General features: G+C 56.3%; 1 protein-coding gene and 1 long non-coding RNA gene across 4 annotated transcripts; one reads left to right on the top strand and one right to left on the bottom strand.

Annotated features, from left to right (window-relative positions):
• Positions 1-2260: 2260 nt before the first annotated feature.
• HIP1R (huntingtin interacting protein 1 related) lies at positions 2261-19770 on the bottom strand. 3 transcript variants are annotated; one of them, XR_010825550.1, is made up of 33 exons: positions 19581-19770; positions 15760-15823; positions 15209-15351; positions 14959-15015; positions 14553-14633; positions 14338-14414; positions 13935-13996; positions 12693-12833; positions 12441-12498; positions 12279-12354; positions 11950-12087; positions 11739-11870; positions 11250-11433; positions 11071-11159; positions 10690-10806; positions 10185-10286; positions 9835-10029; positions 9494-9641; positions 9208-9294; positions 8811-8918; positions 8527-8663; positions 7626-7736; positions 7445-7503; positions 7119-7149; positions 6923-6985; positions 6351-6451; positions 5853-5958; positions 4926-5049; positions 4778-4839; positions 4405-4608; positions 3726-4325; positions 2877-3009; positions 2261-2627 (listed from the first exon to the last, which is right to left on the bottom strand). XR_010825550.1 is itself a non-coding variant. In XM_066979048.1 (31 exons), exons 1-31 carry the CDS (start codon positions 19671-19673, stop codon positions 4278-4280), a joined length of 3198 nt encoding a protein of 1065 aa, XP_066835149.1. In that variant the 5' UTR covers positions 19674-19770; the 3' UTR covers positions 3422-4277. The 3 variants fall into 3 exon arrangements, 1 of the variants encoding a protein (XP_066835149.1); XR_010825549.1 differs by having other exon boundaries at positions 2877-2958; XM_066979048.1 differs by lacking the exons at positions 2261-2627; positions 2877-3009 and having other exon boundaries at positions 3422-4325.
• On the top strand, positions 5048-9240 carry LOC136786560 (uncharacterized). The gene is made up of 3 exons (XR_010825554.1): positions 5048-5456; positions 5552-9011; positions 9105-9240. It is a non-coding gene; the product is annotated as an uncharacterized lncRNA (long non-coding RNA).
• Positions 19771-20706: the final 936 nt, after the last annotated feature.

Raw genomic sequence — 20706 nt, 5'->3', positions numbered from 1 at the left:
CTTCTAATGCAGAAGTAGGAAACTACAACTACAGAAAGCTTGCTGTGCTGACTCAGTGCAGGTGGGCGAGGGAAGGAGGTGGTGTTATGTAAAAGCTGCAGCTCCTTAACGCCGCTCTTCTAAGAATCTGCAGCAGTGCCCGTGTTTTGGTGTGCACCAAGCCTCAAGGTGTGCCTGTTCCGAAACAGGGGTGTTCGGATGCCTTTCCATGGGGCCACCGTGTGCTAAACCATTGATCTAGGTGGGATCGTTCCTTAGCCAAAGGAGAGAAAGCCGGTGCGGTGAGATGCTGCCAGGTAGGGGACCCACATGTCCGTTGTGTAACGGATAACAAAATAAGTAACATACAAGCCTTAAGTGGTGTGTTGGTGATACACTGGTACTGTTTCATGTCTTGAGCCCTCCTTTCTCTTTGGAAGCTGGCTTTGGAGGTCACGCAAGCCTACACCCATCCTTCTGTAACACTTGTTCCTCTAATCTGAGTCCTCTTCCAGTTGTACGTTAATCGACCTCGACGGAATCTTCTACAGGTTTGCCTGTTTACTTCTGAGACTTTGTCACTGTGATTGAAAAACGTGTTGCTTTTCAGACTGATTTCTTTAGAGAGAATTTCTCACGAGAAGCTTCAGTGAAGCTTTATGACACTTGTGTGCCCCGACTGACATCCCGAAGGCTGGTCCTGGGCAGCCTGGGGCATGTTCGTGGCCCCTCTGGTAAGGCTGGGAAGAAGGCAGCCATGTTCCTTGGAGGATGGGGGCAACAAAGTGGATGTGGTTCTTGGCAGGGGAAGGAGACTGCTGCTTGAGGAGAGAAAATATTGACCATGCTGTGGAAATTTATGCTGCCCTTTGGGGTGGTGTGTGTGTGTTAGCTGTCTCACGCTACCAGTGACGTTTTGCAAGGGCTATATACGGCCTCTTTGCATCATGCTGTTTTAAATTAAGCTAGCTGACCCCGGGGGCGTTTGTAAAATGGCTGTCTTGGCTGGTATTTCTTTACTGCCCAAGTAATTTTCCCAGTTGGGCCATTCACGGAATGCCTGTGCCAAGAAGCGTTGCACAGAAGCACGTGCTTACCTGGTGCCCTGCAGGTTAGGCTCAGAAGGGAAATAACCCACCCTGCAAGAGGGTGGCTGCTGCTTATGGCTTTAAGGGCTCTTAAAAACATTTTTACAGAAGTTTATTTCTTACCTGATTTCCTAGAGCGGGTAATGGCAGCATTTTGTATTTGTGTGCTTACTTTCAATGGAGTTTTTCTTCTTAGTGATCTAAGAGACTTGTGTTTTGTAAACCTTGCTCTTTTTCGCAGTGCAGGTACCAAACTTCAGCTGTTTTGTGTGCTTGCGTCCAAACTCATTTGTGGTTACACGAGATTTGGCTGCCGAGGGAGCCAAAGGGTGGGGGGAGAGGAGGGCTTCGATGAGAGGCTGCTTGAAAACTGCTTCAAGAAAAATAAACTGCACTGAACTAACCTTGGTAGGAGGGAGCAGACTGTCATGTTTCACATCTTTCTCTTGGTTATTTTCCACTGTTTTTGTTGCAAGTACTGAGTAAAATTTGTTCTCGGCACAGTTCTAAGCATCTTCCTTGCTCCACAGATACAATAATGGCATTTAAAACTCATTAGCAAATTGGATCCTGTACAGCAGGGTGTCTTGATGGAATCTTAGAATAAACCGTTGCATAGACGGTTTGTGGTGTGGTTTGTTTATTTTTTTAATGTCTGCTATGACTAACACATACTTTTTGGAAAGTATGGCAATTGAGGAAGTCTTAGAATGGACAGCAAGCTTAATTTTGATATAAAACTACTTTAGAATATAAGTTGTGTTTTAAGTGGCATTTGGGGCTGGTTTCTGCTGTTATTTTTTTTGACTTTGTACATGCTTGCATGGGTCACTTTACCTGCAGCCTCTGCAAGTATTGATTTAAGTAAATCATAATGAAACAGCAGTGTTGTTGAACAAGTTCCATTCACCCATAGGACTGCTTTTACAGCCAATATCAGTTTGCTTTTGAATTCTTTAAACTTTAAATAGAGCTGTGGCTAGATTTACGGTAGTGCAATTTACAAGTTAGCATTCTTGTTTAATCAATATTTCCATTATGAGATGTGCTGGTGTGAGTGGTCAGGGTGACGTCAGTCTCCCAGCAAATACAGCTTTATCACCACCTATAAATAGACTGCAAGCTACTGCAGCAAGCACTTCCTTGTGTGAAGAGAAAGGGTTTCAGAAAGAAACGAAACTCAGAAGGCTGGCCACGGTCGTTGCTGTAACGTCACAGCACGGTGTGGTATTTATTGGTCACCCAATAAATTAAAGCCTCTCCTCCAGTGCTGCCCCAGATAAGAGGTTCTCCTTGCCTTCCAAGGAACGATGCGCCTTGTCAGGCTGGAGAAGCACTCACCATAGCTTGCAGGGTTTGACTAGCTGCTTGTCTTGCCCAGTGACACCAGTATTTAACATCAAAGCCCATTTTCAAGATGTGGGCTCTCTTCTTTTCGGGTATGATGGGTTGGGAAATGAGAATTACAGCTCACCACGCTGCCAGGGTTGGTTGTTCATAACCCGGTAACATCTGTTTTGTGATGTGCAACCTCAGAAAGCTCAGGTCTTCAAGAGGCGGCTACAACATTGAATAATAAAATTCATATAGAATTCATATTTCGATATAGCAAGCTGTAATTCTAACAAACAGGTTTACAGCTTATTGTTAATCACGTGAACTACATGCTTTGTACTGGGGCTCGTATGAAATTTTATCATAATTTCTTTAGTGTCTTGAGGAACTGGATGAAAATGTTGACTCTAGATAATTATTTTTTTAAAGGGCCCCTCAAGGTGCTCCTCTTATCTACATGGGTGCTGTGCTCACCCTTGCGTGGGTGTCTTTGCTTCAGGTGTCCACATTCACTGGTGCATCTGAGCTGCGCCAGGAGCTGAAGTGAAACTCAGCCCTGCAGAATAAATGAGATTCCTTGAAACATCTCCTTCCTGTCCTCCTGGGGCTAAAGAAAGCGGAAGCAATTTCAAATAAATTGTCAGTAACCCTGAGGTTTGCCAAAAACTTCCCTGTTGACTTTGGGCGGGTGCCCTGCAGCCGGCAGCAAGCCCTGGGTGCAGGTGTCCGGCCCTGTGCCTCCAGCCATGGCTTTCATCACACGTACGATCCGCCACAAAGCCACCACGGCTCAAAACCCTTCACGATGTCTTGTTCCTGCCCAGGTGTGCCCAGAGGAGCAGCAAGCAGCCTCCATCTCAGGGCCATGTCCCACCCATCCCACCCCTGCACCATCACTGAACGCCTCCGAGGCGTTTCCCCACCAGCAGGCACCTCAGTGAGCGCTGCCCTGCAATTCGGCACCTGCTGGAGCACCCCTTTAGCGCCAACCCCAGCTCCTGCCCAAGCACCACACCTCGTTTAAATATTGCTGCTTTAATAATCTACATCGTGGTAGTAGTTCAAAGAGAAGATACAGCTGATTACGTTTCCTCTGCCCCCCATCGCTGCCCATCAGTGTTTCCTTATTGCTGCAGACTTCGCCACATTTAATGTCCCCTGGCTCCCACAGGCCACGGTTAGGTTTAATTCTGCTAATTATCTTACATATAAAACATAATGCAACTGATCCCCTGCTGTTGCTCTAGTAATAAAAAATAGAAAAGGAAATAAAAATGTTTGTATCCTTATTGCCAGTGTGTCAATACCTGCTTTTTCCCTTACCAAACGTTCCTCACGCCTGTTAAAGCTAAATTCCCCTTCTCTGCTGAGAGCTGATCCCACGCTAAAACAAAGTCAAATTATTCCTGAAAAAGAGGAATTTAAAAAAACAGTTGCGAGAAAAGCCCAGCAATTTCCTACTTTAAAAACATTTCACAGTTCTTTGAAAGGGTCTAAGCAGTACAGTAGAGAGCTACATTTACTGAAAATGTCTAGTGCTGATAAAAAATAAAATAAAAATCAACCCAAAAGAATCCCAAATTAAATTAAATTGGGCGAGCTGCTCAGCAGGCCACAAGGACAGCATCCTGCACTGCTTGGGGAGCTACAGGACCCCAACAACTCTACTGAGAGGAACTGAGTGGAAAAAAAAATAAAAGTCAATTTAAAAAAAAAAAAAAATCCAGTTTCTCAGGCCAGGCAGGGAGGAGACCCCCGCGCACAAAGGCACACCAGTGCAGAGGCAAGGCAATCTGTTTAAAACACAGACATAAGAGCGTTGCTGTGGCTGCCCCCAGCCCAAGGCTGGGCCCCAGCTCCGTCCCCTCAGTCCCCCTAGAAGTTGACGGCGTGCGCCCGGTGCAGGCTGGCGTCTTGCTCGGGCTGCAACGAGAGGGGACAAAGCCAAAGATCAGGGCACAAACGTGTCCCCAGCCCCGTGTCCCCCTTCTGAGGGCCCTACCTCTCTGTCCGTCCCCAGGACGTGGCCAGGTTTCTGGGCCAGGGCTGGCTTCTTGAGGATGCCTCGCCTGGGGGCCGGCGCCGGCCTGGCCTCCCCGTCCTCCGCCGCGTCGTAGGCGCCAGCCAAGGCGTAGTGCTGCTTCCTCAGCTCGCCCAGGCGCACCCGCTCGCCCTCCAGACACTTCTCCAGCTCCAGCACCTTCACCTGCACCACAAGAGCATATCTGGTCCCCAAGTGCCCGGCAGCAGCTGCCATGGGAATGCAATAACCCCCCCCCAAAACGTTGTGCTGTCCCCCCCCAGAGAGGATGAACGCTGCCTGAGGATGGCAGCACCAAATTTGTCCTCATTTCCTCCCCGTGTGGAGGCTTTACCTGTGTCTCCATTTCTTCCTTCTTCAGCTTGATGAGGGACATGCCTGAAAAGTCCATGGTGTCTGGGGAGAAAAGCAGGGGGGTGTTTGCCAGGCCAGGAAAGGAACTGAGGGTTTTAGCTTTCCCTTCCTGCTTTACCAAACCTCACCTTTCTCCTCGATCTGCTCCTGCCCCGTCCTGGTGGAAGCCACGACGTTGGCCGCCATCTCGTTGACGTTGCGTGAGCACTCCTGGAGCTTGCCCAAGTTCCTGCTGCTCTTCTCGGCTTTCACCTGCAACGAACACACAGATGGCCGCGGGTCCCCAGCGTGGCCCCAAAGCCTGATGGCTCGGAGGCACGGGTGCACATCAAGGCGGCCAAATCCTGCATGGGATCAGGGACACCGATCACAGCACATTAGAGTGGTCTAAGTGGGAATGACAACCTAGATGTGAAAAGGACAGATGGACTTGCTGATCCCATCAGGGACAAGGTGACCTCCTTCAGCCTAAGCCACCTCTGCTCCCATCCGAGCCAAGGACACACGAACAAGCAGCACTGGTGCACAGATAATTTTTTTACAAGCCTGTTCTTCACTTTATCATCATCTGCCACAAAAATAAGTCTCGGCCCACCTCCCTCCAACCCTCTGTTTACTGAAACCTCGACACATCTCCGTCACCACGAAGAGGAAAAGTGGTAAGGACCAAAAATTCATCCCTCTCAATGCTGCCTTCTGCAGTACCTCCCCCTGGGTTTCTCACTAATTATGAACATTTTCTTTACATAATCAGCTGGGCAGGAGGAAGATGGGAGGTTTTACACAGCTTCATTTCAGAGGCAAGCCCTACAAGGTGTGGGAGCATTAATGCAGGTGAAGACACGTATTAAAAGCAGAAACCAACTTGAAAATAATAATCCCCTTCCTATTTTAATAATCCCCTTCCAATTAAGAGCTTCCCTTCTCTGGGAAGGAGGCCATGGGCAGGACTGCCACGCACCAGTGCCTGAGAGCATCCCTGGAACAAAACGATGGGAACAAAAGGACTTAAAATCTGCCACGTGGTGTGCAGCCAGCCCTGCTGGGACGCTCACCTTGGAGGCAGCTACCAGCTGAGCCGTGCTGGCAGCGATTTCATGGGAGCAGACGATCAGTTCTTCGTATTTGCCTGTGTGCAGGACAACTCTGTCTGCTGATTCTCTGCAGTCGGAGGAGAGATCGTATTAGAGACGCTCGCCTCGCACTGCAGCACAAGTGTGGGCTATTTGCCTCCCACTATACTCTCAGAAATCAGCATCAGATGTTGAAACCACAGCTTTGTCTCGTTATTTAAAGCTCATTTACAAAGCAAACTACTCAAACACCAGATCCAGAAGTTTTGGATGGGGATAAAATACCACAGGGGGCAGGACTGTGCTCCTGCAATAGGGCAGACAAGATTTTTACAGCTTTTTCCAAACTAGCCCCTACATTTTCCACACCAGCACAGCTCAGGGCGTGGTGCCCTGACCCCAACCACCCACGCACGACCCTCCAGCAGCCAGGGAGTATCTGAGTGGGGTAACAGCCACGTTCTGCAGCCGGGTACCTACACGAGCTGCGTGGCTCCCCAGCCCACCGCCTTGGAGGCAGAGATCAGCCCTTCAGTCCAGCGCGAGTTCTTGGCGTAAAACTCCTGAGTTGTTGCTGCCCCCTGTTGTTACGAGAATATTATGGCCTGCATTAGCTTCTTTCCATATAAACATATAATAAATCCATAAATCATACTAAAATACATAAAAATCCACATACGATATAACAATGTATAAAGCCACATATAAAGCCATAAATCAAGGGATTGGCATCATTTCTGTGCCCTTCAGGTTGCTCTCGTTGGCCTACTTAAATATGGACCAAGAAAACTAACTTTGAAGCCTTGAGCCTGTGAATTTGGTTTGGGTTTAGGACACGTCTGGGCCATCATCTTTAGACGGACAAAGATTTGTAAAGGAGACTGCAAGGTCTGCAAAGAGCACGGGGCTGAGCAGCCCATCTCCAGCCAGCAGGGCTGCAAACGTGCCACTAACAGGGGAAAGTGAGAAATTCAGCTGGTGTTTCTGCAAACTGTGGGAAACTGTGGGTGTTTCACATCAGTGCATGGGGCTGAGCGTAGGGGAGGACTTACCCGGCCACTCTCTACTATTTCCTTCTGTAAGTTCGTGGATGTCATTACAAGAAGTCTAATGGCCTGGAATGAGGAAGAACAGGTTTTGGTGTTTGATGCGGATTGTATACAGAGGGATCGATTTTGCCAGTGGTGGGAAGTGACAGTTTTGTGTAGTTTGTGACCCCCTGAGAAGCTCAGCTCCTGCAGTACTGACCTTCATGAGGTCCGTGCAGGAGTTCAGAATCCTGTAGGGAAACAAGAAAAAGGGTTGAGCATCCAGGAGAGCCCTCTTTGGCCTGCATTAACGAATGAGTCTTTTCCAGAGACCAGCCTGCTGAAGGTTACCTTTAAGCAGCCCACAGAGAAGCCATCAAATATTAACTTAGATGTGCAATGTGAAGGCCCTCCCTTCCAAAGGCAATTTTATGCTCAGCATTAGAAAAATGCAGATCCAGAGTGCACGTGAGGGTTCAGAACACCACCCAGCCCCGCTGTTACAGCCGCTGCAGGACCGAAATGGCAAAACCCCCCAACACTCACCGCTCGTTCACTTCAAGTTTGATGCCAGAGCTTTCGTTCCTGGCCCGGCTCATCATCTCCTGTTGGGAAATGGGAAAAGGGAAGGTGGGATGCCACACTGCTGCAAGCAGAGCTGCAGGAGGAGAGGAGGCACCAGTGGACATTTCGCTGCCCATGGGCCCATCCCATGGCTTCGTCTCACCTCTATCCGCCTGACAGCGTCTTCAATTGCCGCAGAGGTGGAGGCCATCTCCTTCTCAACCATGTCCCCTAGCTCTTCCTGCTTGATGTCCAAGCTTTTCGGTCTCAGCTCCTGCCAGAGGAGGCAGCAACAGCCAGGAGGTTTTCAGCAGAGGAAGAGAAGAAAGTATTAGTAAAGAATAAAACCAAAGAAAGCATTCAGCTTGTTTTTCCCCCTAAGCAAATGAAGCTGCAGAAGAAGCATTCTGCAGACAGCAAGGGCAGAGGCACGTGTGTCAGCACCTTGCAGCAAACACGACACAAGGACCTCAGAGGTAGGAAATGTCCCAAACCAAGGTGGCAAAACTCAAATACAGGTGCAGTTGTGGCAGACGTAACATGGCAGAGCTCTAGAGAGCCAATGGCCTTTGAATACAAAGTATTTTAACGGACAAGACTAACAGGAGGCTTTGTGAGAAGAAATATCTGAAAGCTGGGAAGTTTGATATCACAGGAGTGTACCACAGGGGTACTGAGCTGAAAGACTTCAGCCGATCTGAGGGTGACCATCCCCATGCATCAGGAAGTGTCTCAGTGCTCAGAAGCTGAGAGGGCTCAGGGAACGCACTATAACCTGCAAGTCATGGGGACAAACCACCCCTAAGTGCTCACTCCAAGCCAGCATCTCCAATTTCAGCTCTGGGCAACGGGAAAAGCCACATTTCCTTTTTTTTTTTTAAAAATAAAAAACAGCTCTCCATCGTCTCCCTGGGATGCAGCCAGCAGGCTGTGAGCAAACATCCCACCTGGACAAACGGAGGCAACGTCCTCCTGCATTAACCACCTGCTTTGACTTTTCCTTCAGGCAATCCCCCTGCCAACAAGTCACCCAACACAGGGGAGCGCCGGGCTCCAGCTCCTACCTGGGCCAGCCCCAGGACACCCCGCAGCGCCCGCCGCACGTCCCCCAGCTCAGCGCGCCCCATCGTCTGCTTGTCCTTCAGCTCGCCCAGGTAGTCCAGGCTCCGCTGCCCGCAGTCCCGGCACGTCTCCGTCAGCCCTGGGGAGAGGACAGGTCAGTGGCGGGCCCCTCGCTGTGCAGGGATGTCCCACGTCCACCCGAAGAAGGGTCCAGCACCAAAACCAGCACCAAAACCCAACCCCCACGAGCACAACCCCACCCGGAGCATCCGCTGCATCCACTCACGGTCGGCGTGGTCGGTGGGAGCCAGGTGGGACGTGGCGCTGCCGTTCACGATGGTGTCGGCTGTTAGGTGTGCGAAGAGAGCCAGAGCCCCCACCAGTGCCGCAGCATCTGCCAGCAGGAGAATAGGGTCAGGCACAGCCGGCCCAGGGCACCGACACCCCCCTCAAAGGCATCCGAGGGTCAGAACAAGGGCTTGGAGAGGTTGGTGTTGACCCCTCCAGCTTGCAGGTGGCTCCTCAAATGAGCACGTGGGGACCCATCAGCTCCAGCCCCTGTGTCCTCTCCCCGCCACAGGTAGTGAATGCTTGCTGACAGCCCCAAAACGGCCAGGGGCTGCTGGATATATAAAAATTAAAGCAACATTCAAGCGATGCTGCCGGTCCCGAGCCCCAGGTACCTGCCATGGAGGCCACGTACTGCGCGTGCCCGCTCTCCAGAGCATCCGTGGACTCCAGCGCCGCCTCTGCACGGCTGAGCAGGTAATCTGCAAGGAATTTAGCTTCGTTAGGATCACAGAATGGTTTGGGTTGGAAGGAACCCTTAAAGACCAGTTCTGGGAGAGCTAAAAATTCCCTCCCTGGAAGTCAGACCCCAAACTCCTCAGGCTTAACGTTTGGTGGGAGAGGATGCCTGGGGGATGCCACGTTACCTGTCTCGGGGGGAGAGGGGGCTGCGGGGCGTACCTGGGGAGCTAGTGCAGCGGACATGCAGCGGGTCGTCCAGCTTGGCCACCGCGTCGCGGAGGATGCCCTCGGCCTCCCGCACCGCCTCCTGCAGGATGCTGAACTGCTCGTCCAGCAGCTTCTGCTGCAGGCTCTGCTCCTGGTTGCTCTGCGGGGTGGGAGGGAGGCGTGGGCTCGCGGCCGGGGCACAGGGACCCCGTCACCAAGAGCCCCTTTTGTAGTTTTAGAGTCCAGCATCCCGTTACTGGTGGTGCAAATCACATCTGTCTGGCACCAGCTTGGCTGAGCCCCCACGTGCTCAGCACCCTCCCCAAAACCGAGCGAGGGGCGCAGCCCCGTACCTTCTCCAGCAGCTTGCCCTGCAGCTCGCAGATCTCCCTGCTGGCCTTGTCGGCCTCCTGGCTCAGCTGCAGCTCCTTCTCCTGGACAAGGCTGCGAGTGGAGAGCAGCTCGCGCTCCTTCTCGCTCACTGAGCGCCTCAGCTGCTCCTTCTCAGCCTGCAGGGTCTCCACCTGGGTGCTGAGCTCCGTGCCTGCCTGCCAGTAGGGCCAGGAGACCCCTGTCACCCACCGGCCGTCACCCCATGGTTACAAAGAGGGGGCTGAGAACATGTTCAGCTCATGACACACATTGAGGGACCCCGGCGAGCTTGCTCTTGGGCTCAGCGGGGATTTGGGTGCTCCCCGGGTACCTGCTTGGCGTGGCTGAGCGAGCACTGCACCTGGTCCAGCTCGTCCCGCCGGGCGTCCAGCTCCCGCCGCAGCTGCTCCATCTGCACACTCTGGTCCTCCAGCTGCAACCAAAAACCCACGCCAGGGCTCAGTGGAAACGAGCCTGGTGGCGGTTTGTGGGAGAAGAATGGTGTCTGGGGGTCTTGGGATGGGGGGGGGGTCTCCTGAAAAGGGCTCATTTTCCCAGGGCAGGAGTTTGAGGAGCAACCCCCAGGTTGCTGGAATGAAAACACCCGAACCCAGCGGTTTGGAGCGCAGCATTTTCTTGGGGGAAGAAATGGCAGAAGCGGGCAAGAGGTGAACAAAGCACGCATTAAATAACACCCTGATGAAGAGCCGGGGCAGCTCCTTCCCTCCTGGACCAGGCACTGCCCCCAACCACCCCCCCACCCGCCACGTGCCCCGGGCTGCGATGGGCTCCGTGCCTGGCCGGGGCAGGACCCGTGGCCCCACGGGCTCGCTCACCTTCATCTCTGCTTCCCGCTTGACCTGCTCAACCTGAAACTCCAGCTGCTCCTTGACTCGCGCCACCTCCTCCTGGCTCTGCTGCGTCACCGTCAGCTGCTTGGCCGTGTCAGCGTTCTGCGCGGGGACACGGGGCTCTTTCGGAGAGCTGACCCTCGCCACAAAACCACCTCCACCCTCCCTCTGCCCAAATGCTGCATGGGGCAATAGGGGCGATGCCTTTTTCATGGCATCCAAAGTGTTGGCTGGTGGTGGACACGAATTTAAGGGATGCTTGGGGGGCTCTGAGTGCAAGAGGATGGGATCGATGCAGGGTTGGGCTGTACGGACACAGTGACGGGGACAAAGGCAGCATCTGGTCCTTGTAGACAGTGGCGTTACCTTCCTCAGGAGCTCAGCGTGGGTGTTGATGAGCTCGCTGTGCTTCTCCTTCAGCTTCGTGTAGCGAATCTCGGTGGCGTTGGCTTTCTCTGGAGGGGGTGAGAACACATCAGCGCCCGCCGCAGGGGCTTCCCGCAGCCGACGGGTGCTGCTGGGCGAAGCAGCTGCCCTGCACCTACTTTCTGCCTCGGCGCAGAGCCGCAGGGACCGGTCGCTGTCCTGCTTCACCTGCTGCAGCCTCTCCAGCTCGTCCCGGAGCTGCTCGTTGTCCACCAGCGCCTTCTGCTTCTGCTTGCGCTGCTCCTCCACCTCGCCCTCCAGGCTGTTCACCTGCGCCTTGAGCTGCGTGATGTACCGCTGCGCCTGCGGGGTCAAACGGTGCTCGGGTGCTGCCCCGAGGGGGTGCCAGCACCCACCCTACCCCACAAAACCTCCACCCAGGTGCCCAGCTGCAGTTTGGGCAAAGCAGCTGCGAGATGCCCCAGGAAAGTCTCCTTTTAGCACCTAAAATTGTCCTCTGTCCTGTCTGCTTCCCTGGGAGCTGGGTGCTGGCACTGGGAGAGGTCCCAAAACAGGGTGCCAGGACCCTGTGCCCCAATCCTGCCACATCCCATCTGGGTTTCCCCACTACAGCGCTGAAAAACAGCTGCTCCCCCGCCCAGCTTTACCTCCAGCTTAATCTTCTCCATCTCCGCGCGGAGCGTGTCCACCTCCTTCTTCAGGCTCTCGATCTGCGCGTCCCTGTCATCCCGAATGCCGTTGGGTGGCCCGAAGGTTTGCTGAAATATATCCGAGGTGATCTGGGGAGGACAGAGGGCGTCAGGCTGAGTCCTTGCCCCCCACCACGGGTCTCTGTCCCCCCCATCCCCGTGCCCCTACCTGGGGCTCTGTGGTGGAAGCTGTGCTGATCTCGATGAGGTTCTCTGGCTCCTCGTCCTCGGGGGCTTCCTCGGGGATGACAACCACCGGCTTCACGTGCTCTGCCAGTGCGGACGCCCGCAAGAAATTTGGGGGGTTCTGTGGGGACAAGAAGTCACGGTGACACCTCCGTGGCTTTTGGGGAGCGCCACGGGGAGGGAGGCAGCCCCCCACTGCCACGATGTACCGGCATGTCCCTCTGCAGCATCGCCAGACCCCCTGGCTGTGGGGACACCCCCGTGCACCCTAAAAACCCTCTCAAACCATCACATGCTGAAACCCTGCCGTACCTCCGGCAGCCGGGGGATCTGGATGAGCCGCTTGAAATACAGCATGTCGGAGGCTTTCTTAAAGAAGCTTTTGAGGCTGGAGGGGGGAGGAAAGAAAAACGGCTTGAAGGGGATGCGGGGAGGCTTGGAGGGACCCCAGTGCCCTGTGTCAGCCCCGGGTACCTGCGAAACTGCTCATGGAAGCGGTCGCGGTGGCCCTGCAGCGTGTCGGCTGGCAGACCTGTGGTGATGGGAAGGAGACAGCAGTGACTGCAAATTCTGCCCCACTCAGGCTGTGAATTTATTCCCACGTGCCCACATCCCTCCAGCCACAAAGGCCAGGCGGGACCGGGACGGGCACGGGGCATCCCCGGGTGACTGGGGTGGCAGGGACGGGGGATGCAGCGAGGGGAACCGTGGGGTGTGGGGACTCACAGGAGTGCAGCTTGAACATGAGCTTGACGGCGTAGTGGTAGAGGTGGCTGCAGTCCTGGATCACCTGGATGAGGGGGGCCAGGCGGCACTGCACCGCCGACATCTGCGAGAGCGCCATGGAGGTGTTGAGCTGCCGGAAAACTGGAGGGGAGAGCACGGTGAGGCGCCGCGGACGTGTTTGCAGAGCCACCTGGCTCTGGCTGGCTCGGCTTGATCATTAACCATGACAGCTGTGGCTTTGCCAACCACCGTCCCGTCCTGCTGAGCGGGGAACAACCCCGCTCCCCGAGCAAGAAAAACACCCACAGGGACCTAGGTGGCAGAAGCAATGGGGGCTCAGCTCTGCCACAGATATCCCCGACCCCAGATAGGAGGAATTTAACCCAGGATGATAAATGGGCAGGACAGCTGCCATCGGTAACCGCCGCCGCAAGGGGTGGCCAGGAAAGGTGATGGTTTTTGCCCTGCTCTGTTTAATCCTGCAAAGAGCCAGGGCAGGATCCGAGGGCAGGGGATGGCCCCGCTGTCACCGCAGCCTCGCCCGCCCCGGGACAGAAATGGATCCCTTCCCCTGGCAGAAATCCAGCCAGCGTATCGACTGACTTCTTCCCCGCTCAGCTTTGAAATATTTATGAATATAAATGCTCCGTATAACTGGGTCAGGAGGAGATGCGGATGGCTAACGAAGCCTGGAGCGCAGCCCCTCCGCTGCGCCCCATTTTCCAGGGCAGCATCGTGCTCCTGACGTGTGATGGAGGGGAAGAAACCGCCGCATTTTTAAGCCATCTCAAAATTCCTGGAGAATGAGGAAAGGGAAGCAAACACGGGCAGGGGCCACCAGCCCTGCTGGAGGTATTTCAACACGAGGAAATGAATATTTATAAAGGAACACAGCCCCTGTCCTCTGCTTTGGGGGGTGGAAAGGATTTGGGTAATGCACACAATTAACACCATTGCGCTGAAAAGGCATAAAAAGGCATTTCAGAGCAGCGCTGTGCAACACTTCGCGCTGCTCAGGTGTGCTAAAAATAACCACATTTCTGAAATATTTTCCTACAACTGCCTCTACAGAACAGCGACAGGAAAACCAGCTGAGAAACTCTCCCCAAAGTCTCCAGGAAGAGGAGGAGAAAGAGGAGGAGGAGGAGAAAGGACCCAAACTGGAACTTGCTTCCTGACCAAAGAGCGAAACTATTGCTCAAGAGCCCCGGGGCGGCCGGGAAGGACCTGCCTCCTCCTCACCTGACTCTGACAGCTTCAGCTCGCAGTCCAGGTAGTCAAACAGCTCCACCGTCAGCTGGAAGCTGCCAAAAAAAAAAAAAAACGGGTCACTGTGCAGCATGGATAGCGTCGCTCCAGCTGTTTATGCTTGCTACAGGTGCTCCTACAGGACGCTGCTTTTCCAGGCTGCATTTCCTCCCGCTGAGTCCTTTTTTTCCCCCACCTCCCCTCTGATTTACAAGACTTTGGCGTGTTTGCTCCCTGTGTTTACACTGTGTCTCAGTGCTCTGGGAGAAACCAGGCACCGCTGAACCCTGGCAGACCAGGAGTGATTTAAAAACGCCACCGGCTGCCTTTAACAGGGCCGTTTTGTTAGCAGGGTGCCCCCACCCGGGCAGCACACTGCTCCCACAAGGACACTCACATGTTATTCACATCCGTCCCCGCCGTCTTTTCCAGCACCTCATCCGACACTTCGAGGCCCGGGGGGAACTCGTGGTGCTTTGTAAAAGGAAAAAAAAAAAAAAAACAGCTGTTGCTGCTAATATTTTTGCCAGTGCAGCACGTGCCCCTGCAAACCCTGCTGGGTACCCCAGCAAGGAGGGAGCTCTGGGGTGCAGACGCTGCGGAGGGTCTCACCTTGGCGTGGAAGGAGATCTTGGTGAGGAGGAGCCGCGTGTAGATGCTCACCAGCTGCCCGTAGCGGTCGTGCAAATGGCCCTGCCGGAGACATGAGGGGAAAATTGGGGTATCTGGAGTGATGCAGAAAACCACCTGCCACCCACAGCAGCCCCACAGCTCTCGCCCTCTCCCACCTGCCCATCGCTGCACGCACACCCACCGCCCAGCAGGTTATTTCAGCTGGTGGCTTGTTTTCCCCATGTATGTGATGCTTTTTGGCCCTTCCATCCCCTGCGGGTTCTCGGGGCTCAGCCCCCACCCAAATCCCTTCCCCAGGGAAGTCCCAGCCCTGCTGAGACCCGGCGCCCACCCACAAGCCCCCAGCAAGGCACCGACCTCCGATCTCCCCGGCTTTGCCACTTACCCACAGGTCTCCCACCCCGCGGATGTTGCTGCGGTACCGCTGGCAGTCCTGGAGGACCTAGGGGCAGAAGTGGGAGTAGTGGCACGGGGATCCGGCCCCTCTCAGCAAAGCTCAAAGTTCAACCCCAAACGCCAGAGGCTGGGGAGGTTTCAGGGCTGTGAGCTAACGGGGTGCTTTGCCAAGGGACACAACGCGCTTCCCCCGAAAGAGACCGAGCTGGCGGGAGGGCTGTTTGGGAGGGGACACTCACGTTGGGGTGGCCATCGCGCAGGACTTTGTGCAGGACGTGGCAGAACTTCCAGCTCAGGATGGAGCTGCTGGGCAGGGGCAGCCCGATGGCGTAGGACCAGAAGGTGAAGGCCCCCTTCTCGTGGTGCGTCCCCAGGATGATCCCTTCCCGGCAGTCAAGGCCAACCGGACACACACGCACGTGAGGCTGCAGGGGGACGCGCTGCGGGCTCAGAGCTCACCACGGGCTCAGAGGACACCGGCATGGAGCTGTGCCCACAGACGAGCCCCTGTTTATTTCTCCTGGCTGTGGGTCCACCAGGGCCCCCTGTGTTTTCTTGCCACGAGCATTTGAAATCATCCCGTGGAGTATTTCCCTCCTTTGCATTTTCACTGACGGAGGGATCTCCACCCCAGCCACCCCAGCCAAGCTGTCCCACACCCCAAACCTCCTGCAGGACGAAACCCTCCTGCCCAGGCACCACACTTCTCAAAGGCATCAGGTCTCCTCTGGGGACGAGGCTGGAGCTCGTCCCTGGTGGGACACCACCAAGCAGCTGAGGAAAAGGATACGGCGCACATGTTTCTCCTTCACCGGTGCCTCTTGCGTATTTATGGCCTTGCTGATGCTGATGGCCTGCGGGAGGAGGAGAGATGGGCTGTCAGCAGCAAACCTCGGGGCCACCCCGTCCCCAACCCGCGTCCCCCCCAACCCAAGAGCCGGCTGCGCTGCCAGCTGGGAACGGCCCAACCACCCGGGGCTTTTGGGGACTACTCTGAATTTTACAGCACGTTTGTCACTTCGAAACCCTTCGTGACACGCAAACCCAGGCTTTTTTTATCCCTGAACAAAGCAGCCTGTTGGAAGCCCTCCCCGTTCCCCGTCGGCGCACGGCTGGCAGCTCGACAAGAGCCGCTGGTACCCTCGGCTGGCCTGGTAAACACACGGCATTTTTGGAGCCTGAACTCAGCGACCCGCAAGTGGTAGAGCACGACAGCGAGATGCCAAATTCTCGGGTTGTTTGTGTAATCACAAGAAGCCTTTGAACCGGGTGTTTTTCCACGGCTTTGATGGCAGGCCCCGCGGGCGAGCGGCTCCGGGAAAACGCAGCCCCCGAGCAAGGAGGGAGCAGGAGCAGTGAGGTTAATGGGGAGGAGTGCCACACGCCGCCCTTATCAGGATGATTATCTATATACTAATGGATTTAATCACACTTCAAATTATGGTTTTGTCCCAAAAATAGGAGCCAGCTGCACCTCTCAGCTCATGCCAGGCTCCAAAACCGAGCTGCTGGAAACCACGAGGATTTTTCCCCGTCCCAGGCTCGGCTGAGCTGGGCTGCTCCGCCCTGGCACGAGCGCTGGGGCCATGCCTGCGTCTGTGAGCCCTTTGTCACCGGTGCCTCCGCGGAGGAAAAACCAAGTGGCCAGGAAGGCAGGAAGCAAGCGCGCCGTTGGCGCTCGTGGCGGAAGAGAAACGCAGTCCCTCCCTGTACACAAGCCATAAAACCTGATCCAGCCTTACCTCCCGGCAGCACGCAGGGCTCCCGACACCGGCCCCGGGTTTGTGTCACCTGGCGTTCTGCACGGTGAGAGGAGCTCACGCACGAGGAACCCGGTGCCCTGAGCTCCAGCACGCCGCTGTCCCGTCAAACGTCAGCCGGGACCAGAAACTCACGGAGCTGATCCCCCCATGGGCATTAACCGCGCTCCTCGTACCAGCATTTTGGGGCCGAGCAGCCCTCAGGACAGAGGTGCATGCTCAGGGGCTCGCATCACCACCGCCCAGCCACAGGGGTGATGCGTTTACGCCCCAAATTGCCCAAAGTGAGCCCAAAACGGCTGTGCCTCCCCAGCGAGGCTTTGCTGGCCGCAGGGCGAGCTGGGCACGACGGCAGCAAAACCACCCCGCAGCGATTTGGCTTTGCTTGCGCTCGGGGAAGCCCTGGCGGTCCCCTGCCATGCGGGTCAGTAAAGCAGCAGCGGAGTTAAGCCGGCGACTTGATGCAATCCTCTTAACCCCGAAGGTTAACGAGCCCCAAGGCTCCTAACGAGCCCCTAAGGGTGGTTTATTGCATCTTATCGAGGCGCTCTGCACAGGGGCCCTGCAGCACAGCTCGGCCCAAATCACCAGCAGGAGCCAGGCTCAGCCTCGATCCCCACAGGGCCGGGACAAGGGAAACACCACCAGGGGATGATCCGTCCCAGGGGACAGGAGCTCATCCACCCACGTCTGCCCAGCAGGACAGGCTGGGACCAGCCTGCCTGTCCCAAAACCAGACCACAGCCCCACCACAGGTGGTTTTATTGCCTTCGTTGCCCGTGAGCCCGGGGGCTGCTGGAGAGGCTGGTTTCTTACTCAGTGATTCGGTGCTGAGGGCTGAACTGAGCTGATTTACATCCGGAGCAGGTGAGCAGCCCCCAGCCCACCTTCACCACTGCTCTGATGGGAAACGCCGCATCCAGCTTGGTCCCAGCTAAACCAAGGTAGCACCAAAACGATGCCACTGCCCGGGGACAGCAGCTTGGACGCGCTTCTCCTGCCTCCCCGGGCTGGCCAGGAGCTCCCCAAAAAAGTGGTTCAAAACAGAGACACCTGGAGATGGACACGTCCTGGTTGTGAGCGTGGGTGCACAAAGAGCCTGGCCGAAACCTTTATGCAACCTGCCAACGATTTCCCCATCACCACCACAGCGCTGATAGCTAGGGGGGGGGTCAGACCCCGAAACCTGCCCACCTGCAGGCCCTGGGAACCCACACGGGCACAGCCCGAACACCTTACTCACAGCCCTCACGTACCAAGCTGGTGACTAAAGCCGGGATCAAAGCGCCCAAATGAAGGAGCGCAGTTTACATCCACCCTTTCTTTCCAGGCTGTTTTTAATTACAGCATGATCCTCCCCGCCCACGGCTCCCCCGAGCCCCGGCATCCTGCGGTGCTGCAATCCCCACCCGGCAGGTGGATGCCAGGTCCCGACACCACAGCGGGGAGCGATTTTTGGCAGCAGGGCAATTTTTGGCAGCAGGATGTCAGGCTGGAAACTTCCCCTGGGGCGACCCGGGGGCTGCTGGATCAGCCGAGCTGCAGATCCTCTCCGGAGCTCCTTTCCTAATACTTCTGCTCCCCAAATCATACCAGAAAAGTACCGCTCAGAAGCCATGTGTGCTATACACCTCATGGATGCTTAGCTGGTTGGATTTTTACCTTCTGGCACGTGTTTAGAAGCAAAAAGTTGGGCACAGAAAAGCACAAGTTTTGCTTCCGATGACATTGCAGCGGGAGGGCCCAGCGGGGACAGCAGGGTCCCAGCTCCCACACGCAGCCGCTCTGAGGGGGACACCTTCACCGAGACCTCAAAAAGCATTTCCAGGAAAAGTGTGTGGCCTCCACACTGCCCACGAGCGCCAGGCTCACACCAGGGCCAGCAACGCCACCTGCACCAGCGGCGCGGGGCAGAGGCGATGGGGCAGCGCTCGGTTTCAGCCTCCCGGTGCCGCAGCATCGTGGGGACGTGAAATCCGCCGTGCCACCAGCCTCAACCGCCCGGTGGCCATCCCCGCGGCTATAATTAGATGGAAGAGGCAGATCGATACCCCCGTAAGGATGTTGGAAAGGCTCTGCTTAGGACGAAGCTTTTGTAGGACGTTTCGCAGCGTCCAACGTAAGCAGCTCTGCCCAAGGCGTGCAAGCGAAGTTGCATCTGCGCGGGGACGCGGCGTGCTCGTACGATGTGACTTTGCTCGTGTGCCGTGGGCCAAGGGAAGGGAAAGGGCTGGAAGGAGAGAGGAGGGACGCGCTCCTGCCCAGCCGGCACAGGCTGCCCTTGGGTGCACGAGGCAGCGCTCACACCGCGGTTATTTATCAGCGCTGCCCGGTGGGGCGATGGAAGGAGACAGGTCCCGCAGGAACAGGACTTGCAGGTTTTCCCGTGTTGCTCCCCAAACCCAACAATCGCCACTTCCTCACCCAGCGTGGCCGAGCGGCCCCGTGATGGCACAACACCCGAAACCGGCACCTGCTCTCGGTGGGGCTCTCCGGGACCAAACCAAACCAGCCCGGGGGCCGGGGCAGGGGGGGCGACGCGGGGGTGGAAAGGGGAGAACAAACCCGTGCTGAAGCCCGGTGCCCACGGGGGAGGACGCGGCAGCGAGGACGGACGGACGGACGGACGGACGGACGGACAGCGGGTCCCCAAAGCCCGGTGGCCTCCAGTCTCCCCCCACCCACCCCCGGCCAGGCCCCTTGTGCAGCGCCGCTGCCCCACGGAGCGGGCCGGTCCCGCAGCGCCCCCGCCGAGCCCCGAGCCCCGAGCCGCCGCCGCCGCCGCGGGGACCGGGACCGGATCCCCGGGATCCCCGGTCCTCCCCCCCCCAACCCCTTCCGCCTCCCTCGCCTGGTTCTTGTCGAACTGCTCCCGCTCCGCCTCCAGGCTGTGCCCCGCTCGGCGGCTCAGCACCCGCGCCGGGACGCTCTTGATGCTGTTCATGGCGGGCCGCGCTCCGCGCACCGGGCTCCGCGCACCGCGCACCGGGCACCGAGCGAGCGGCGCCGCCCGCGGCTCCTCCCGGCCGCGCACCGCGCCCGGCCCCACGGCGCCCCTGGCGGCCGCCACCCGCCCGTGCTCGGCCCCACGCGGCCCCACGCGGCCTCACGCGGTCCCGAACAGCCCCACACGGCCTCACGCGGTCCTACGGTCTCATATGGCCCCACACGGTCTCATATGGCCCCACACGGCCACGTCGCCCTCGCCTCGCGGCCTTGGAGGCTTCTGCCCCGACGCCCTGACCAAGCTCTCCTATTTGCTTCACCTCATGAGTCAGCCCCTTCACAGAAGAATCGTAGAATCACTAAGGTTGGAAAAGGCCTTCAAGATCATCTGGTCTAACCGTCCCCCTAACACCAATGTCACCCGCTGAAGCATGTCCCCAAGCACCACGTCCAACCTCTCCATGAACACCCCCAGGGATGGTGACTCTACCACCTCTCTGGGCAACCCATCCCAATGCCTGACCGCTCTTTCTGAGAAGAAATGTCTCCTCATTTCCAACCTGAACCTCCCCTGGTGCAACGTGAGGCCTTTCCCTCTAGTCCTCCCACAAGTAATCTGCGACAAGAGGCCGACCCCTAGCTCCCCACACCTTCCTTTCAGGCAGCTGCAGAGAGCAATAAGGTCTCCCCTGAGCCTCCTCCAGACTAAACACCCCTAGCTCCCTCAGCCGCTCCTCACAGGACTTGTGTTCCAGGCCCTTCACCACCTTTGCAGCCCTTCTTTACCCTTCCCTAAACCCCGCCACACATTTCAGGGACTCGGTTTCATCACTGCCCACGTCTCAGCCTTCCATTCAGAACGGCCAAGCAGCAGAGGGCTCGTCCACCCCTGTGGAAAGCTGCAGTTGAACAGGAGCTTTGTTTTCTTTAATAATAATTCAGTATGAGAGTACAATAGCAAAGGCGCTCCCTGGAGTATTTGTAATGCTTCCAGAAATAAGGCAGCCAAGTTTGATACAGCTTGAGTTTCA

This window comes from Anser cygnoides, chromosome 17 (genome assembly GCF_040182565.1).
Source record: "Anser cygnoides isolate HZ-2024a breed goose chromosome 17, Taihu_goose_T2T_genome, whole genome shotgun sequence".
Classification (NCBI taxonomy): domain Eukaryota; kingdom Metazoa; phylum Chordata; class Aves; order Anseriformes; family Anatidae; genus Anser; species Anser cygnoides.
The sequence above is the reverse complement of the archived record's forward strand: the minus strand, read 5'-3'. Positions and strand labels throughout refer to the sequence as shown.